Raw genomic sequence first — 18,036 nt, forward strand, 5'->3', positions numbered from 1 at the left:
ACATCAACCAGGCATTGGGTGCAGGCTGCCATGGGAAGAGGTGTGCCCTTGGACAAGGTGTCTCTCTTCCACAGAGGTTAATTTGAATAAGTCCTCAGTTCTGAAGAGGGGATCTAGATGGTACAGAACATGATCCATGACAATGATGCTGACAGGCTTTTCAGAATTAAGGGGAACAGAGATGAGTATAGTATAGCCTTAAAGAAGAGAAGTGTTTGGACAAGAGTAACCCTCTCTGTAGCATGATTGTTTTCTTCATCTGCTAGTTAACAGGATTTGATTCCAGTTACAAAATTTGGTCTCACTGTAAAATAACTTTACAGATATTTTGTTGATGAGAATCTAGAAACATTTGAACAAATAATTACTTCATGAACAAGAGAGCCCAGACAGCTTGACCCTTTGATTATACTTCTGCTTTAATAGAGTAATGTTTGAAAATACATAGATATCCAGGAAAAAAAGTAAAGCAGTATGAGGTATTGAGAGCACAATTGTGCTTTAATCTGAGTGTTAAGTTTCTAATTGTGACAGCAATCACACTTCTAAGCAAACGCTGTCCACTAGCTCTGCAAACACCTCCAGTGGTACTATTAAAGCAGTTAACTTCACACTGTAAAACATGTCAAATACCCACTCTGTACATTCACTGTATGTTTGATCTGTGTTTTTTCACAAAAAAGAGGCATATCTAGATTTCATAATCAGAGTCAGTTTCCTGAAGATTTAGATATGAAATAGTGCCTGTCAATTTGTTTCTCAAACTAAATGTTTTAAGAACGATATAATTTATTCTTTAAAGCAATTTTATACATATGTGGAGTCTAGTTAACTTCATAGTGATGTTGTTGAATACAATACAAAAGAAATGCAGGTATTTTCCAGGACATTAGGATAGAAAAAGGAGGCTTTAAGAATTCATGAGAAAGAAAAGATAATAAAACTTAAACTTCCTTTTCAGATGTTTTAAATTTTCTATAAAGCTTTTTGTCCTCAAATTAACCATTTAATCATGGTACACAAATACATTGCCTGGTGTCAAGCTGGGAAACCCTCTCTTTTATATAGTAAAATCCTCTTCTGGTCCATCCTGACCCAAGTCCTGGTTGTCTGAGGGCAAATTTCTCTCCAGAGACCTAAAGTTGTTATAAAAAGCATCGTTTTCTTCTACTGGTTGGTATTCCTGTTCGATTTCACGTAGGAAGCCACTTCCAGAGCCACTTTCAGAGCCTGATCCTGAAAAGTCCTCAGAAAGAGGGGAGACATCATTCAAGTTCCTGGATTTCATCATTCTGAAGCATGACAGAAAAGTGGAAAAGAAACATTAAAGTTTGAGACATGAAAAGATAATCATAATAAATTTTTTAAGATATGAAAGTAAATGTAGCCACTCAGTTGCTCAAATTTTAAGTTAAAAGTTTCCCAGTTATTTAATGTTTTAAAACAAAAAATAAGTCAGACCTTTCCACATATTTATAATACTTACTGTATCTAACACATTGCCTTTATCAGTTTCACATCTACTCATTGCAGATGCATATAAAAATGCTAATTTTCTTATCACTAACATAGCAATCCTATATTTGGAATTTACTTAAGGGGTCATTTATTTTTTACAGAAAAGATCCCATTTTTACACTTTCTCCCACTGAAGAAAGGACACACAAGTAAGTTAGCCTAGATATATATTTTTCCTATTTTAAAAATTCTGCGAAATCTCTAATAACTTCACAGGGCTTCAACAAAGCTCACGCTTAAGAAATTCTTTGTAACAAGTCAAGCATTATATTTGCCAGCATGTTAACATTCAGTCTCCTCCCCTCAAATAAGTGCATTCATTCAACTGGGTTCAGTGGGGGAGTTTGAAATCCACTCAGCACCAAAGGACCAGAGCAATGATGCCACCCATCAGTGGCAGAATAAGGCAACAGAGACAAAAGTTGAGTTTCACAGCCTATGGGTCATTTTCTGCATGAAAATAATAAATCACAGGCCATACAACAGATTAGAGTTTCCTTCATGCCTGCATTCAATAAATATCGAATATCTGATCCCTGTTCTGAGTGCCTGGGATAGAATGGGGACTGATAGATGAGGTCCCTGCTCAGAGGTTTATAACTTTGGCAGGGAGACAGACAATAAAAAGTGAATAAGCAAATCAGGAAAATATTAGGTGGGGCTAAATGTTATGCAGAGAAACAAAGTGGAATAATGTAATAGAGGGTGACCTGCTGGATAGTTGGTCAGCTGGATAGGAAAAGGAATCAGAGCTGGAAACACATTTGGTAGTTTCTCCCTCTTCCTTTACCTCTCCCTCCCTCTCTCCCTCTCCCTCTCCCTCCCCACCTCCACACACACACACACACACACACACACACACACACACACACACACACACACACAGTATTTAAAGCCATGGAACAGGATGAAGTCACCCAAAAAAGGCATGCAGATACAAAAGCAGCCCACGACAGAGCTAGGGCAACCCCAACATATTAAATATTAATCAAAGGAGAAAGAAGAGCCAGGGAAGTAGAAGGAAACCCAAGACAAGGTGGGGCCATGGAAGCCCAGAGAAAAAAGTATTTCAGAGGAAGGGTGGTCAACTGTTTTTGAAGACAACTGAGAAGTCAAGTGGGAATTCCCTGGCGGTTCAGTGGTTAGGACTCTGTATTTCAGTGCCAAGGGCGCAGGCTCAATCCTTAGCCAGGAAACTAAGATCCCACAAACCATGTGGCGCAGGAAAAATAAATAAATAAAAGAGAGAAGTTAAGTAAGCTAAACATAGATAAGTAACCAGCAGGGCTTCCCTGGTGGCGCAGTGGTTGAGAGTCCGCCTGCCGATGCAGGAGACGCGGGTTCGTGCGCCGTTTCGGGAGGATCCCACATGCCGCGGAGCGGCTGGGCCCGTGAGCCATGGCCGCTGGGCCTGCGCGTCCGGAGCCTGTGCTCCGCAAATGGGAGAGGCCACGACAGTGAGAGGCCCGCATAACGCAAGAAAAAAAAGCAAAAAAAAAAAAAAAAAAAAAAAAAGAAAGAAAGATAAGTAACCAGCAGATGTGTCAACAGGAAGTAATTGTTACCTATTTGGTTTCTGTTTTTATTCTTTTGGATCACCATTCTCCCTATCCCTTCCTTTTTTTTTGCGGTACGCGGGCCTCTCACTGTTGTGGCCTCTCCCGTTGCGGAACAGAGGCTCTGGACGCGCAGGCTCAGCGGCCATGGCTCACAGGCCCAGACGCTCCGCGGCATGTGGGATCTTCCCGGACTGGGTCACGAACCCGTGTTCCCTGCATCGGCAGGCGGACTCTCAACCACTGCACCACCAGGGAAGCCCTCCCTATCCCTTCTTGCCTCCCTCCCTCCTAAACATGTACAATAACTATGACTGCTACAAACTTGTATATAGTTTTTGGATCAAATAACATGAGGAGATGGGGAACCATTAAAAATTGGGACTCCTGCTCTCCTTTGCTTTGTAAATTCAGAAGTCGGGGGTGGGAAAGAGGGATAGTTAAAATGTTTAAAAAACTTTAAGCTCCCTCGGAACTTTTACCAGTGTGGAGGAAAATAAAAAAGAATTTAAATTGGGAATTCCCTGGCAGTCCAGTGGTTAGGACTCCATGCTTTCACTGCCGAGGGCCCAGGTTCAATTAAAAAAAAAAAAAACTTAAAAAAAAAAAAAGGGGGGCCCCCCGGGGGGGGCAGGGTGGTCCCCCCCCCCCCTGCCGATGCAGGGGACATGGGTTCGTGACCCAGTCCAGGAGGATCCCACATGCCACGGAGCGGCTGGGCCCGTGAGCCATGGCCGCTGAGCCTGCGCGTCCGGAGCCTGTGCTAAAGTAAGTGCTTCTACCAAGCACTCTGGGTGAAGGTAGAACCAGAAGGGGTTGAGGAGATAGTAAGCATCAGCAACCCTATCAGGAAGTGTTACTGTGAAGAGGAGCAGAGAATGGGGCAACAGCTGGAAAGGATGCAGAGTCAAAGAGGGGATTTTACCTAAATGTAGGAGATACTAGAGAATGTCTGCATACTGATGAGAAGAAGATGCTGGGTTCAGAGGGTTAACTGCAGAATTAAAGTCCTGGAGAAGGTACATGGGGATAGGATGCCCAGCACAAGGAGGGGTGGCCTTAGAAGCTGCCACAGTTGTAGTACAGTCAAGAAACTTACCTAAATATTTAAGACAGGGAATTGCTAACACATGAGATGGAAGAGAAGCAAAGCCAAATAGGGAATAATAAGGAAACCCAGAGATGAGGAACAGCAAGAAAATATTTCCCTCCCTGGGCTAGAGGGACAGTGGAGGAGGTGGTACTACCTGAGCCCAGGGACCAAGAGCCTCTGGTGGAAGCTGAAGCCATGGATGAGACACAGCCCTGCCAGAGGTGCCACCCAAGGCAGGAATGAGAAGAAACATCCTTGTCTCTCCTTGCCACCCACGCTGATCAGTCTCCCTTTCAGGCATCCCACTGGCCAAACTCAGCCACAGATCTGGGAGCCTGAGAAATGCAGACCAGAGGGATCAGCCCTCACCACCCTCACCCAGCGCAGAGCAGGGAGATGGAAGGAGAAGAAATGGATCTGAGAGCAAGAGTGTCCAAGACTGTCACAGAAGCAGGGACTGTGCATGCATATTAACAGGAGTGTCAGGGCAAGAAGGAAAGTCGCTGGCTGAGGAAAGGGAAGATCCTAGAGATTTTTTTTTATTTATTATTTTTAGTTTAGTTGAGGTAGAGTTGATTTACAATATTATATACATTTCAGGTGTACAACAGTGATTCACAATTTTAAAGGTTATATTCCATTTATAGTTATAAAATATTGGCTATATTCCCTGTGTTGTACAGTACATCCATGTAGATTATTTATTTATTTTTATTTATTTATTTTTGGCTGCGATGGGTCTTCCTTGCTGTGCGCGGACTTTCTATAGTTGGCGCGAGCCGCGGCTACTCTTTGTTGCGGTGCGCGGGCTTCTTATTGCGGTGGCTTCTCTTGTTGCAGAGCATGGGCTCTAGGCACACAGGCTCAGTAGTTGTGGCACACGGGCTTAGTTGCTCTGCGACATGTGGGATCTTCCCAGACCAGGGCCTGAACCCGCATCCCCTGCATTGGCAGGTGGATTCTGAACCACTGCGCCACCAGGAAAGCCCGATTATTTATTTTATTCACAGTAGTCTGTACCTCTTAATCCCCTGCCACTAGCTTGCCACTCCCCCTTTCTTCTCCCCACTGGTAACCACTGGTTTGTTTTCTATATCTGTGTGTCTGTTTCTTTTTTGTTATATTCACAAGTTTGTTTTATTTTTTAGATTCCACATATAAGTGATATCATACAGTATTTGTCTTCTCTGTCTGACTTACTTCACTAAGCATAATACCCTCCAAGTCCATCCATGTTGCTGCAAATGGCAAAATTTCATTATTTTTTATGGCTGAGTAGTATTCCAGTGTGTGTGTGTGTGTGTGTGTGTGTGTGTGTGTGTGTGTGTGTGTCACATCTTTATCCATTCATCTACTGTTGGACACTTAGATTGCTTCCATATCTTGGCTATTATAAATAATGCTGCTATGAACATTGGGGTACATATATCTTTTCAAATTAGTGTTTTCATTTTCTTTGGATATATACCCAGGAGTACAATTGCAGGATCATATGTAACTCTATTTTTAGTTTTCTGAGGAACCTCCACACTGTTTTGTACAGTGGTTGCACCAATTTACATTCCCATTAACAAGGTACAAGGGTCCCCTTTTCTCTACATCCTCGCCAGCAATTTGTTATGTGTGATCTTTTTGATGACAGCCATTCTGACAGGTGGGAGGTGATTATCATTGTGGTTTTAATTTGCATTTCTCTGGTAATTAGCGATGTTGAGCATCTTTTCATGTGCTTGTTGTCTAACTGGATGTGTTCTTTGGAAAAATGTCTATTCAGATCTTCTGCCCAGTTTTTAATCGGGATGTTTGTTTTTTTGATGTTGAGTTGTATGAGCTGTTTATATAATTTAGATATTAACCCCTTATTAGTCATATCACTTGCAAATATTTTCTCCCATTCAGTAGGTTGTCCTTTTGTTTGTCGATGGTTTCCCTTGCTGTGCAAAAGCTTTTAAGTTTAATTAGGTCCCATTTGTTTATTTTTGCTTTTGTTTCCTTTGCCTTAGGACACAGATCCAAAAAAATATTGCTACAATTTATGTCAAAGAGTGTGGAAGATCATACAGATTTGAGGAGGGAAGAAACAGTATAAATATTTGTTTTGGAGGACTTGCGTTGTTCCTCTAATATCTTAGATTTAAATGAATTACTGTTGAAATCCGTGACTTAAAATAATGGAGGATGCTGTAATATCACGTTCAAGCTTTATACCGTGGACCTAAAAGCACAGGGTTGCAGAGTTGCATTTTGAGGATGGTGATGATCCCCAAAAGTGATGATAGGCTTGCCTGGTTTGGGCATGATGATTTACGTGGCTTTCAGGGGAGTGATTTTCTATTTAAGCCTGAAGATTAAAACTTTTATGATAATTCTTTTCATAATGTATCTTTGCTACATATAATTTTGATATTCATTGAAAGAATGGGTTTTAATACAATTCAATTTTTGTTACTTATGAATTCCTATTAGATCTTTTTGGCAAGTATAAGGCAGGTTTTATTTGATCAAGAAGAGTTTTGGACGTATGGACACCAAGGGAGGAAGTGAGGGGGGATGAATTGGGAGATTGCGGTTGACATTTATACACTAATATGTATAAAATAGATAATTAATAAGAACCTGCTGTATAAAAGGTAAATTAATTTAATTTAATTTAAAAAAAAGAAGAGTTTTGACTTTCTTTTTTATGAGTCGTGGTCACTTATTCTTCCTTTCCCTAATTTCTTTTTTTTTTTTTATCACTACTATCTAAACAGAACATTTTTATCACCCCTCAAAAATCTTGTACCTAATAGCAGTCACTCTTTATTCCTCCCTCCCTCACAGCCCCTGGCAACCACTACTCTATTTCTGTCTCTATGGATTTGCCTATTCTGGACATTTCACATAAATGGAATCATACAATATGTGGCTTTTTGTGTCCGGTTTCCTTCACTTTGCATAATGTTTTCAGAATTTACCCATGTTGTAGCATTTGTCAATACCTCCTTCTTTCTTATGGCCAAATAGTATTCCACGTAAGGGATGTACCACATTTTGTTTATCCATTCAGGTGATAGACTCCTATTGGATTTTAATATAAATATACAATGTGCTCTATTTACATTAATAAAATAATGTTCAATCATTTTCAATACCTATTGGTGAAAAGTATTCAATTTTTGTTTCTGCCACAAGAAAAAGACCTTGCAAAAGTGTAGGTGAATAGGGACTTCCCTGGGGGCGCAGTGGTTAAGAATCCGCCTGCCAGTGCAGGAGACACGGGTTCTATCTCTGGTCTGGGAAGATTCCACATGCCGCAGAGCAGCTAAGCCCGTACTCCACAACTACTCAGCCCGCGTGCCTAGAGCCCATGCTCCGCAACAAAAGAAACCACCACAATGAGAAGCCCGCGCACCGCAACGAAGAGTAGCCCCCGCTCTCAACAACTAGAGGAAGCCCGCGCGCAGCAACAAAGACCCAACGCAGCCAAAAATAAATAAATTTTTAAAAATAAATAAAATTCTGAAATAAGTAGGTGAATCATGTATTCTTGTACATCTCATATACCAGTAAATACAGTACAGTTTTACCCTGTACTGTGCAGTGAAAACCTAACCATGGAACCTAACCATGGAAGCAAGAGCCTGAAGAAAAAAACACTCTTGGCAACCCTCCCACCTCCATGCCAAGATCTCAGCAGCGGATGGTGAAAGTAAAATCAAGAAAGTCCACTTACGAAAAAGGGTCAGTCCTTGGAGATAGGATTCTGTTGTATTCACCTGGAAGTAGATCGAACTCTGGTCCCTTTTCATCAATGCAGTTTGCAGAATTGCTGTCAGGATTGCAGCGTACCCACTGGTATCTGGCTCTCCGCATAGGAGAACCTGCCCAAACAAGGAACCCACGTGGTCAATAAATGTCTCTTACACAGCTTCTAATCACTCTGTCCCTAAGAAATTTTTAATTAAATAGATTCTAAATTTGGTAGGTAAGGTGTGGACAGGTTTTATGATCATTAATATCACAGGAGCACCGACTATTTGCTAGCCCTTTATGCACACCATTTGTCCTCCTCACAACACCCCTCTAAAGTAGCCTAGAGTTTAAGGTTAGAACAGGCTTTGGCAATTAGCTGCCTGGAGTGAAGTCCCAGCTCTGCTACTGGTGAGCTGTGAAACCTTAACTTCCCCAAGCCCCCACCAGAAAACTGAGGTACTAAGAGTGTCCCTTTTTCATAAGCTGGTCACAAAAATTAAAAGAGAAAATGCATGTAAAGATCTTAACATAGTGCCAGTTACACAGTAAATACTTGATAATATTAACTATCGTTATCTTTGTACTATTATTTCCATTTTATACAAAGGAAAACTGAGGCTGCACAAGTACTAAGTAGAGGACCCAGGATTCAAACCTGTATCTGACCCCGAATCCTGCCTGTTCTGGTAGAGATGAGTCGAATCATGCTCAGAAAGGTTAAGGAATGTACCAATTAGTACCTGAGATACTACAGAACACTAGTTCTTTAGGGCCATTCTTGGGTATTGAAAAGAAATTCTTGGGAATGAAAAGTAGGTTAAAAACTTGGCCTCTTTCTTTGCCCTCACATCTAGTCAAAGATTTCAAAAATCAAGGCTCCTCTATTCACAAAAGCTGGTCTGTCACAGTCTCTTTTAATGTCTATGCAAAAGGCTCCATGTCTTGTGTTAAGAGGTTGTATAGGAGATTCCTTATTAATTCATGAAATAAATTCTTCCTTCCTCAGTCCAGCAAGAATGGAGGTCTGGTGGTGAGAAACACTTCACCACCCTTCCAAAGGTTCATCTCCTCACCTCAAGTACAAACTTGATTCACACAAGTGCAACTAATAATAACCTAACCTGAAGGGGCACATCTAAAATTCTTGAAAAGCAGGAAAGGTAGTTTTGTTCAGGGAATCACCGACCGAAACCACCTCCCCTGGCCAGGCATGAGAGTAACCACTTGCATGAGTTGTCTTACAACAGGAGGTCCTGGTAAGGAACACAGAAATGTCAAGCTACCACCAATGGGAAGAATTCAGGAAAGGTCAAAAGCAGAGAAGAGACACCAGTCCATATGTCCTACCAACCTTCCAGAATCCTTCTCACTGGAATCTATCTTGGCTGAGAGATGCCCTTGCCACCAGGAAGGACCCTGAGTCAGAATGATTGGCCAGAGACAACCTGGAAACTAACCTTATTAACATAAAACCTGAGACTGCGAGCCACATGAGAGCAGTTCTCCTGGGTTCCCTTACCCTGCTGCTCTCCACCTGGGTACCCCTTCCCAATAAAGTCTCTTGCTTTGTCAGCACATGTGTCTCCTTGGACAATTCATTTCTAAGTGTTAGACAGGAGCCCATTCTTGGGCCCTGGAAGGGGTCCCCCGTCCTGCAACAGTTTTAAAGCCCAGCACGTTATTGTTCTGTACAGATTGAGATGCACATGATGACAACTATTTATGAAAACAAAATAAAATAAAATGAAAAACAGTGTTGTGGATAATCACTGCAATATTTTTTGCCATAGCAAAGATTAGAAAATTAAATGTTAATGAATTAAGGCACAGCCTACAGTACTATACAGCTATTAAAAAAATGAGGCAGGGCTTCCCTGGTGGTGCAATGGTTGGGAGTCCGCCTGCCGATGCAGGGGACATGGGTTCGCGCCCCGGCCTGGGAAGATCCCACATGCCGCGGAGCGGCTGGGCCCGTGAGCCATGGCTGCTAAGCCTGCGCGTCTGGAGCCTGTGCTCCACAACGGGAGAGGCCACAACAGTGAGAGGCCCTCGTACCGCAAAAAAAAAAAAAAAAAAAACCTCTCCTAGAAATGGAGAGTTTATTTAGATATTCCTTACATCTAGACTGCTTTTGTTGCAATTTTTAATAACACTTATCTTAGAAAAGGAATGTATGTTCATTATAGAAAATTTTGAAAAATGTAGCAAACCAACATACAAAAAAATTTACTCCTAATCTCATTACCCAGCCCTCCCAAAGACCGTAAGTTCTGGAGTTTTGCTTTTTTTCCCTCTGGGTAACTGTATTTCTAGGAGAGTATGCACAAGTTGTGTCCTATTCTTAACTATCAGAGGTTGAAAAGTGAAGCCTCTACTGAGGTCAAATTCACTTTACATCTTAATGGGATGGCCAAGGACTTTGTTCTTAAAAGATTGCAGAACCACAGAACTTTTGCAAAATGTCCTCTTTCCTCATGAATCTCTATTATGTCTGTTTACACTCAACTTTGTCCTAGCTAATATTTCTGATTAATTTTATAAATACAGCATTGCTAAGTTATTAATAACATCATTAAGATATACATTATATACATATATATATGGAGAGAGAGAGAGGGAAAATATATAAAGAATTCATGATGCTGTTCACCTTAGTATTATTTAAAATAGGGAAACAGGAAATAACTAAATAATCAAAACAAGAGAAAATACTCAGATTAATTATGAGGCATTCATATGAGAGAATATTAAACAAATGGGAAAAAAGCAGTAGTTATGGAGAAGACTATATAGCATCATAGGAAAATCTATGTTCAAAAATGAGTTTAAAAAAAGCAGAGGGGACTTCCCTGGTGGTCCAGTGGTTTAGAATCCGCCTTCCAATGCAGGGGACTCGGGTTCTATCCCTGGTCAGGGAACTAAGATCCCATGTGCTGCAGGGCAACTAAGCCTGCATGCCGCAACTATGAGCCCACAAGCCATAACTAGAGAGCCCTTGCACCACAACTACTGAGCCCACGTGTGCTGGAGCCTTTGCGCCACCAAAGATCCTGTGTGCTGCAACTAAAACCTGATACAGCCAAAAATAAATAAATAAATATTTTTTAAAAAAGCAGAATACCACTCTATGCATAATAGTTGTTAATGCAACTACATAAATAGATATGGGGGTGGTGAGGAATGGGAGGAAATACACAGAAATAACTATAGTGGTAGACTCTGGTGATTTTTTTTTCTCACTTTGTTTTCTAAATTGCTGTAATAAACAATATTCTTTTAAAAATATAAACAAAACAAAGACTCTAATGTAGAAAGTAAATGTTCTCCCATTGCTTTCCTTCTTTCTGTCTGTCTTACTTTCATTCATTCTTTCTTTTAGAACTACTATTCTATCACAATCTTCCCCATAGTTCCTGAATATAGCTTACAATTTCTGGTCTGGGACGCTAGTCATCCAGAATGGGTTAGCTTTGTCACTGATTGGAGGCTGGAGGTAAGGCTTGACATCAACTTGTGATGTCAAGTTGACATAACAATGTCTCCCCCTTACTAGCTGTGTAACCTTAACCTCCCTGTACCTCAATTTCCTCATCCATAAAATGGGGACAGTAGTAGCTCTAATAATGAGATATAAATATTAGGCTCATAGAATAGTACCTAGCACCATGGTCCTTTTTTTTTTTTTTTTTTTGCGGTACGCGGGCCTCTCACTGTTGTAGCATCTCCCGTTCCGGAGCACAGGCTCTGGACGCGCAGGCTTAGCGGCCATGGCTCACGGCCCATTTATTTGTTTATTTATTTTGGCTGCACTGGGTCTTGGCTGCAGCACGCAGGATCCTCATTGTGCCATGCGGGATCTTTGTTGCAGCATGCGGACTTCTTAATTGCGGCATGTGAACTCTTAGTTGACACAGGCATAGGAGATCTAGTTCCCCGACCAGGGATCGATCCCGGGCCCCCTGCATTGGGAGCCCGGAGTCTTAACCGGTGGACCACCAGGAAAGTCCTGTCAGAGCTCTTTAAATGCTAGTTTCTCTGATGAGGAGGAGAATGACAATGACCTATTGACCTATCTCTGATAGTGAACAGCTTGTAGAGAGACCAAATTTAAATTCCTGTTCCACCACAGTATCCCATAATAGTATCCCAAAGAGTTCCTGTTTAAACAAGATAAAAGTATCTGAAACATCTAGCACAACCCTTTGCACATGGTAGGTATTTAATACATTTTAGCTCCTTCTCCTCTGATTCTTTCTTGAAGAAGCTTAAGCTTGGCATCTACTGAATTGTTACTTAGAAGCGTCATCATTGTGAGTCAGGTAAAAATTCAACATCTGCTCCAGCAGAGGGCAATGTCTTCACAACCCATGCCGTCTAGACCAGCGCGGTCCAATAGAAACAAGAGAAACCATCCGTACACATATGGATGTTACAACAGCCATATTTTAAAAAGTAAAAAAGAGGTGACATTAATTTGAAAATATTTTACTTAAATATATTCAAATATTGTCACAACATAATCAATATAAGTTATTAATGGATATTTTACACTTTTTTTCATCCTAAGATTTCAAATCTGGTGTGTATTTTGCACTTACACCATACCTCATTTTGGACTCGCCACATTTCACACATTTCAAGTGCTTAGTAGCCACAAGAAGCCCGTGGCTACCATTTCAGACAGAACAGGTCTAGACATTCTTCTCTACTGTTGTGGATGGCTGAATATCAAACCAAGTAAGTGCTTGCATAGATAGGAAGTTAAACAGAAAAACAAAACTAATAGTTTAATGAGGAAGCATCTAAGTGAAAGATCTCATCTTTTCACTGGTGTAAGAAACACAACTCTGGTAAATTAGAAAACTTCTAAAATACAAATTCCCTCTAGAGTTTAGTATCTCAGCTTTTAAAATTTATAAAGAGGAGTTTCTTTTTTTTGGGTGACGAAAATGTTCTAAAATAGACTATGGTGGGCTTCCCTGGTGGCGCAGTGGTTGGGAGCCCGCCTGCCGATGCAGGGGACACGGGTTCGTGCCCCGGTCCGGGAAGATCCCACATGCCGCAGAGCGGCTGGGCCTGTGAGCCATGGCTGCTGAGCCTGCGCGTCCGGAGCCTGTGCTCCGCAACGGGAGAGGCCACAACAGTGAGAGGCCCACGTATCGCAAAAAAAAAATTAAAAAATTGATATATAAAATAGACTATGGTGATGGTTGCACATATCTGTGAATATACTAAAAAACCATCGATGTACACTTTAAATGGGTGAATTGTATGGTATATGAAATCTATCTCAATAAAGCTGTTCCAAAATTTATAAAGAAATCAAAGCTAGAAGTCCACCTCCCCCACAGAAATGTTTATCTAGTTTGGGACTGGTGATTTTATTTTTTTAATTAAAAAAAGTTTTATTGGTATGTATGTAACATAGCACACAATCACTCTTCTAAAATGTAAAATTCAGTGGTTTTTAGCATATTCATGTGCAACTATCACCACAAATTTAGAACAATTTTATCATCACAGAGAAATCCCCTATCCTTTAGCTAGCCAGCTCCTGTATCTCATGCTTCTCATCCCTAAGTAACCGCTAATCAATCTACTTTTTATGTCTATATTTTTAAGCAAGTTGGATGTTTCATGTAAATAAAATCATATTAGGTGTTTTCTTAATATTTATTTATTTATTTATATTTTTGGCTGCGTTGGGACTTAGCTGCGGCACACAGGATCTTTCACTGTGGCACACGGGCTTCTCTCTAGTTGTGGTGGGCAGGCTCCAGAGTGTGTGGGCTTAGTTGCTCCAAGGCATGTGGGATCTTAGTTCCCCCACCAGGGATCGAACCCACCTCCTCTGCAGTGGAAGGCGGATTCTTAACCAGTGGACCACCAGGGAAGTCCCGGGGTGGTTTTTCTTTTTTAAGTATAGTTGACCTAATATACTATGTTAGTTTCAGGTGCATAACATAGTGGTCCTGTATTGCTATACATTATAAAATGATCACACACTGGGGATTTTAAATCTGCTTTAAAATAAAGAATACAGTTACAGATACCAAGTTCCTGACATATTTATTCAAGGGTGTTGGCAGAATGTGAAAATTCAACAGTTTCAGCCCCCGATGTGTGGGAGTATCTTGATTCTATCTTGCTTGAGAGAAATCTTAAGATTACCGTAATTTAAAAAATAAAAGGGAATATGCTCATGGACAGAAAAATTATCTTCCTAAGAGGCCCCACTTACAGATCTCCTGGTTAATTTTGTGGTGGATTCAAGGGAGAAGAATGTTTTTTATTTACAATCCCTTCCCTCACTGCCCACCCCCGCCCTTTCTCTGTCTCTGTCTCTGTCTTTGCCCCTATTTCTTTCGCACATACATACAGAGTCACTAGTCCTGCTTTAGGAAATACTTTCTATAAGTAAACATTACCAGAGCAAATAACTTACCCCAGTAATATCGTATTTTAATATCAATTTTTCTCCAACATCTTCTCAATTTACTAATTTCCTATTCTTAATGGAGACTTGCTACAAGTGTGCTAGAAAAATTTAAGCAGAAACTGCCATGTTGTGGGGAGCGGGGGAGGGAGACCATTTCGTTCATTGCTTGGTGACGTTCAAACAGAAGTCACCATCTAAGATGGAGCTGCTTCCTACAGGCCAATCAATTCCACAAGATGAATAAATTTCCCCCACCCTTGCATGGTTTGACAAGCTATAAAAAGTTCCAAGTTTACTTTCAATTTCTCCTTCTCTGTCGCTCAACTCAGTGGTTTTTGTAGCAAGGGCTAGAGTCAAAGCAAGGTTGTTTTAAATAAAGAAAATCTCTAATCCACCTAGAATACAGCTAAATTGCAGTAGAAAGTTAACTCTGAACTTGAAATCAGATGACCAGCTCTGCCATTAATTAGTTGTAATGGGCCTTAGGCAAGTCTCATAAATTTTTTGCAAGAGGTTGATGTAAAGAGAAAATGAAATGATGAATGTAAGATCCAATTTTCCCCTCTATAAATTGGTGTTGATTCCTCCTCCCAGGGAATGTGATGATCCTTTACCCAAGAATGGATGTGAATCACTTTACAATCAAACAGCAGTGCACATAGGTGGAATCAATATTATTATCGTGATCTCAGAGGCAGTGTAGAGTGGAAACAGTCTGGCGATGACCCCCTTGGCCACACCTGCTTGTGGATTTTCCATTTTCCCTCTTTATGGGCATCTTTTAAAAAGAGAGGCAATAAAAGAGTAAGAGTCACCTCATCAATTGATGAGTAAGGCCTCATCAATAATCCTCTGGAGCTCTACATTAAATTGCTTAGCCATCTGTCCTCTCCAGGGTCTCCCACACATTGCCAAACTTCCATCTCTTTGCACTTGGTAGACATACTTTTACAGCATGTCTTTACTTCAGCTTCACTTATAGTCACTGATATGGGCTGAATTGTGTCCCTCCAATTCAATGTGTTGAAGTTCTAACCTGCAGTACCTCAGAATGGGACTGTATTTGGAGACAGGGCCTTGAAAGAGATAATTAAGACATAACGAGGTCATGCAGATGAGCCCTAATCCAGTATGACTGGTTTCCTTACAAGAAGAGGCGATTGGGACATAGACACACACAAAGAACCATGTAAAGACAGAGACAAGACGGCCATCTACAAGCTGAGGAGAGAAGCTTCAGAATGAAACTAACCCTGCTGACACCTTGATCTTGGACTTCTAGCCTCCAGAACTGTGAGGAAATAAATTCCTGTTGTTTAAGCCACCCAGTCTGTGGTACTTTGTTATGGCAGCCTTAGCAAACTAATACAATAACCTAAGATGTTTCGTTTCAGTAAAAACAAGCCAAAAGCCTAGTGCAGTTGATCAGTTCAGTCAAATCAATGGGTTAAGAAAAAAAATTCTTTTAAGTGGGGAAAGAATGCTACAGAATCATATCTGGCATCACATAGAAGTATGATGAAATAGTGACCTCTCTGCAGCCATGAGCTGATGTCACTCACACACGCAGCTGTGGATGAACGTCTATTTCCCTTCTTATTCAGATGTGAACACTAACCCTTGATTTCAATACCAACTGCACTTCTCCTTTGGAAACTCCCTAGTTTTTCAGTCCATTCATTCTCTCTTTTTTGGTTCCTTTCCCAACAAAGAGCTAAACCTACCTGGTGATGACATAAATACTAGTACTTTATAAAATGTTATAATAGTTTCTTCACTACATTCTGAAGAATACCTATTACATAAAGAATGCTTTTGTTTTCATTTTAGTTTTCCCTACTGAATCTTAGTGGGGAATGTGACATTTCTGGGAAATTTTGAAGATGTAAAGACTCACAGAGCTCTGGTCAGGGTAGACCCAGCACCAACAGGTCACTCAAGTCTGTGCTGCAAACATGGACCTGACTGCCTGGATCTTGTCAGAACACATGAGGGAATTATTTCATCAAGCTGAAGGTTTTCCCTAAAAGATCCAAGTAAAGCCTGTTCCTTACATTCAACAATGTTTTATACCTTAAAAAATAAATAGACTAGTGGAAAAGTTTCAGCAACATTATTTGCTGGTTTTTTCTTCAATAATTGCATAACAAGAAGAAAGTGACTTTATAAATTTCCAATACATAATGAATGTATCTGAGATCATGTGTACAATTTCATTTCCACCAGAAGTAAAAACAAGACAACTAGAAGCAACTTCGAAGAAACAAATCCAGGATATGTGCAATCACCATGACTCAATATTTCCTTTACGATTTGGAGGAACTTTAGTTTTTCTACTATAAATTCTCCCATCTACTTATCAGGCCATGACTTTCTGCCTTATTCAGACATGATCGCTTATTTACCAAAGGAGAAGAAATTGTATTTTTCCCACAAACTGATTGTTTTCATTTTCTTAGTCATTAAAGGTTTTAAGTTGTTTCATTCTGACTAAACAACCCTAAATGATAGAACTAATAAGAAATTTCCCAATGTGATGTTTCTCTGAGCAACAAAACAATTACTAAAATTCTTTGGCCTCTCTTTAAAATCTGAGATGGTTTTCATTAACTATGTCTAAATATAATTGAATTTTCACTAAGAACCAAGTTTAAAAAAGGAGAAAAAATACACGCGAATTTACTCTGATTTTAAAAATAGTATTTCCCAGTGTCACAATAATTATGACACTACCATATTATGTTAAAACTTGGGATTGATGTAGACACTTAGGGGTAGGTCATTTTCTATATTCCTTTCTTAAGCGTTTAAAAATTTATAAACCTTTTTCATCTGACAACAAAATAGTACATTTCAATCATTTTAAGAACTTATAAGGCCACACCTCCCTCAGAGTTTAACTTTTTTTGGTACAAAACTTAACCAATCTCACATCAAGGAGTTCAGCTACCCCAAATCCTTTTTTTTTTTTTTTTCTTTTTTTGGCCTCCTTTCCCACAGTATAATACATTCCATACCTTAAAGCGAATATAAACATTTGTGTGGACCCCAGGACTTACAAGGAAGATTATAGGGGGACAAGATTCCTGGGTCTTACCTTGAACTGAAGAACCCAAAATCAGGATGAAGGCGAGAGCCAGGACAAGCCTACTGCACTGGAGGAGCACCTGCATGGTGACCAACTTGCTTCAGCTCCACCGTCTGCACGCCAACCTCACGACAGGGAAGTGTAGCAGGGTGCTCTGTGTCCCTTTTAGAAAAGGTTCCAAAACCTCAAACCCTGCCCAGAACACACGTCACAGTTTCCTGAACAAATAGAAAGAAATCCACATCAAACCCCAGAAAGATTTAGAAAAAAAAAAAAAGGCAGAAAAATAACTATTCATACCCATTATGAAACTGCAGTGGACTCTCCCCAGGTCTGCTTTTTCAAAAGTTTTGTTGTTTGCCACTTGCTGAGTAGAATCAGCATTCAGGACACTTTGTTTTTTCTTTCTTCAGGTAACAATCTAAACAGGAGATTGCTAACATTAAGAGCCCGCTGCACAGTTGATGAGATAAGGGAGCTAGATGCTGCCATGCTGCCTTTTCATCACTGATGCCCTTCAACATAAACTATTCTTAATTTTCTTTTTCATCAGGAGTAGCATAACTCACTGAGCCAAGCTCAAGAAGTGAAACTTCAAAGCTGAGTT

General features: G+C 40.4%; 1 protein-coding gene across 2 annotated transcripts; it reads right to left on the reverse strand.

Annotated features, from left to right (window-relative positions):
• Nucleotides 1-398: 398 nt before the first annotated feature.
• Nucleotides 399-17,570, reverse strand: SRGN (serglycin). 2 transcript variants are annotated; one of them, XM_007454574.1, is made up of 4 exons: nucleotides 17,439-17,570; nucleotides 7,883-8,030; nucleotides 5,050-5,052; nucleotides 399-1,292 (listed from the first exon to the last, which is right to left on the reverse strand). In XM_007454574.1, the coding sequence occupies exons 1-4, from the start codon at nucleotides 17,512-17,514 to the stop codon at nucleotides 1,061-1,063; spliced, it is 459 nt and encodes a 152-aa protein (XP_007454636.1). In that variant the 5' UTR covers nucleotides 17,515-17,570; the 3' UTR covers nucleotides 399-1,060. The 2 variants fall into 2 exon arrangements, with proteins under 2 accessions (XP_007454636.1, XP_007454637.1); XM_007454575.1 differs by lacking the exon at nucleotides 5,050-5,052 and having other exon boundaries at nucleotides 1,061-1,292; nucleotides 17,439-17,514.
• Between the last annotated feature and the right edge of the window lie 466 nt (nucleotides 17,571-18,036).

The sequence above is a fragment of the Lipotes vexillifer genome, unplaced genomic scaffold (assembly GCF_000442215.2).
Source record: "Lipotes vexillifer unplaced genomic scaffold, Lipotes_vexillifer_v1.1 scaffold708, whole genome shotgun sequence".
Classification (NCBI taxonomy): Eukaryota; Metazoa; Chordata; class Mammalia; order Artiodactyla; family Lipotidae; genus Lipotes; species Lipotes vexillifer.

Coding starts and splice junctions, on each gene's coding strand:
- SRGN (XM_007454574.1), bottom strand. CDS start 17,514: ATGCAGGTGCTCCTCCAGTGCAGTAGGCTTGTCCTGGCTCTCGCCTTC. Junction 8,031..17,438: donor TTTGGGTTCTTCAGTTCAAG/GTAAGACCCAGG, acceptor TTGTTTGGGCAG/GTTCTCCTATGCGGAGAGCC.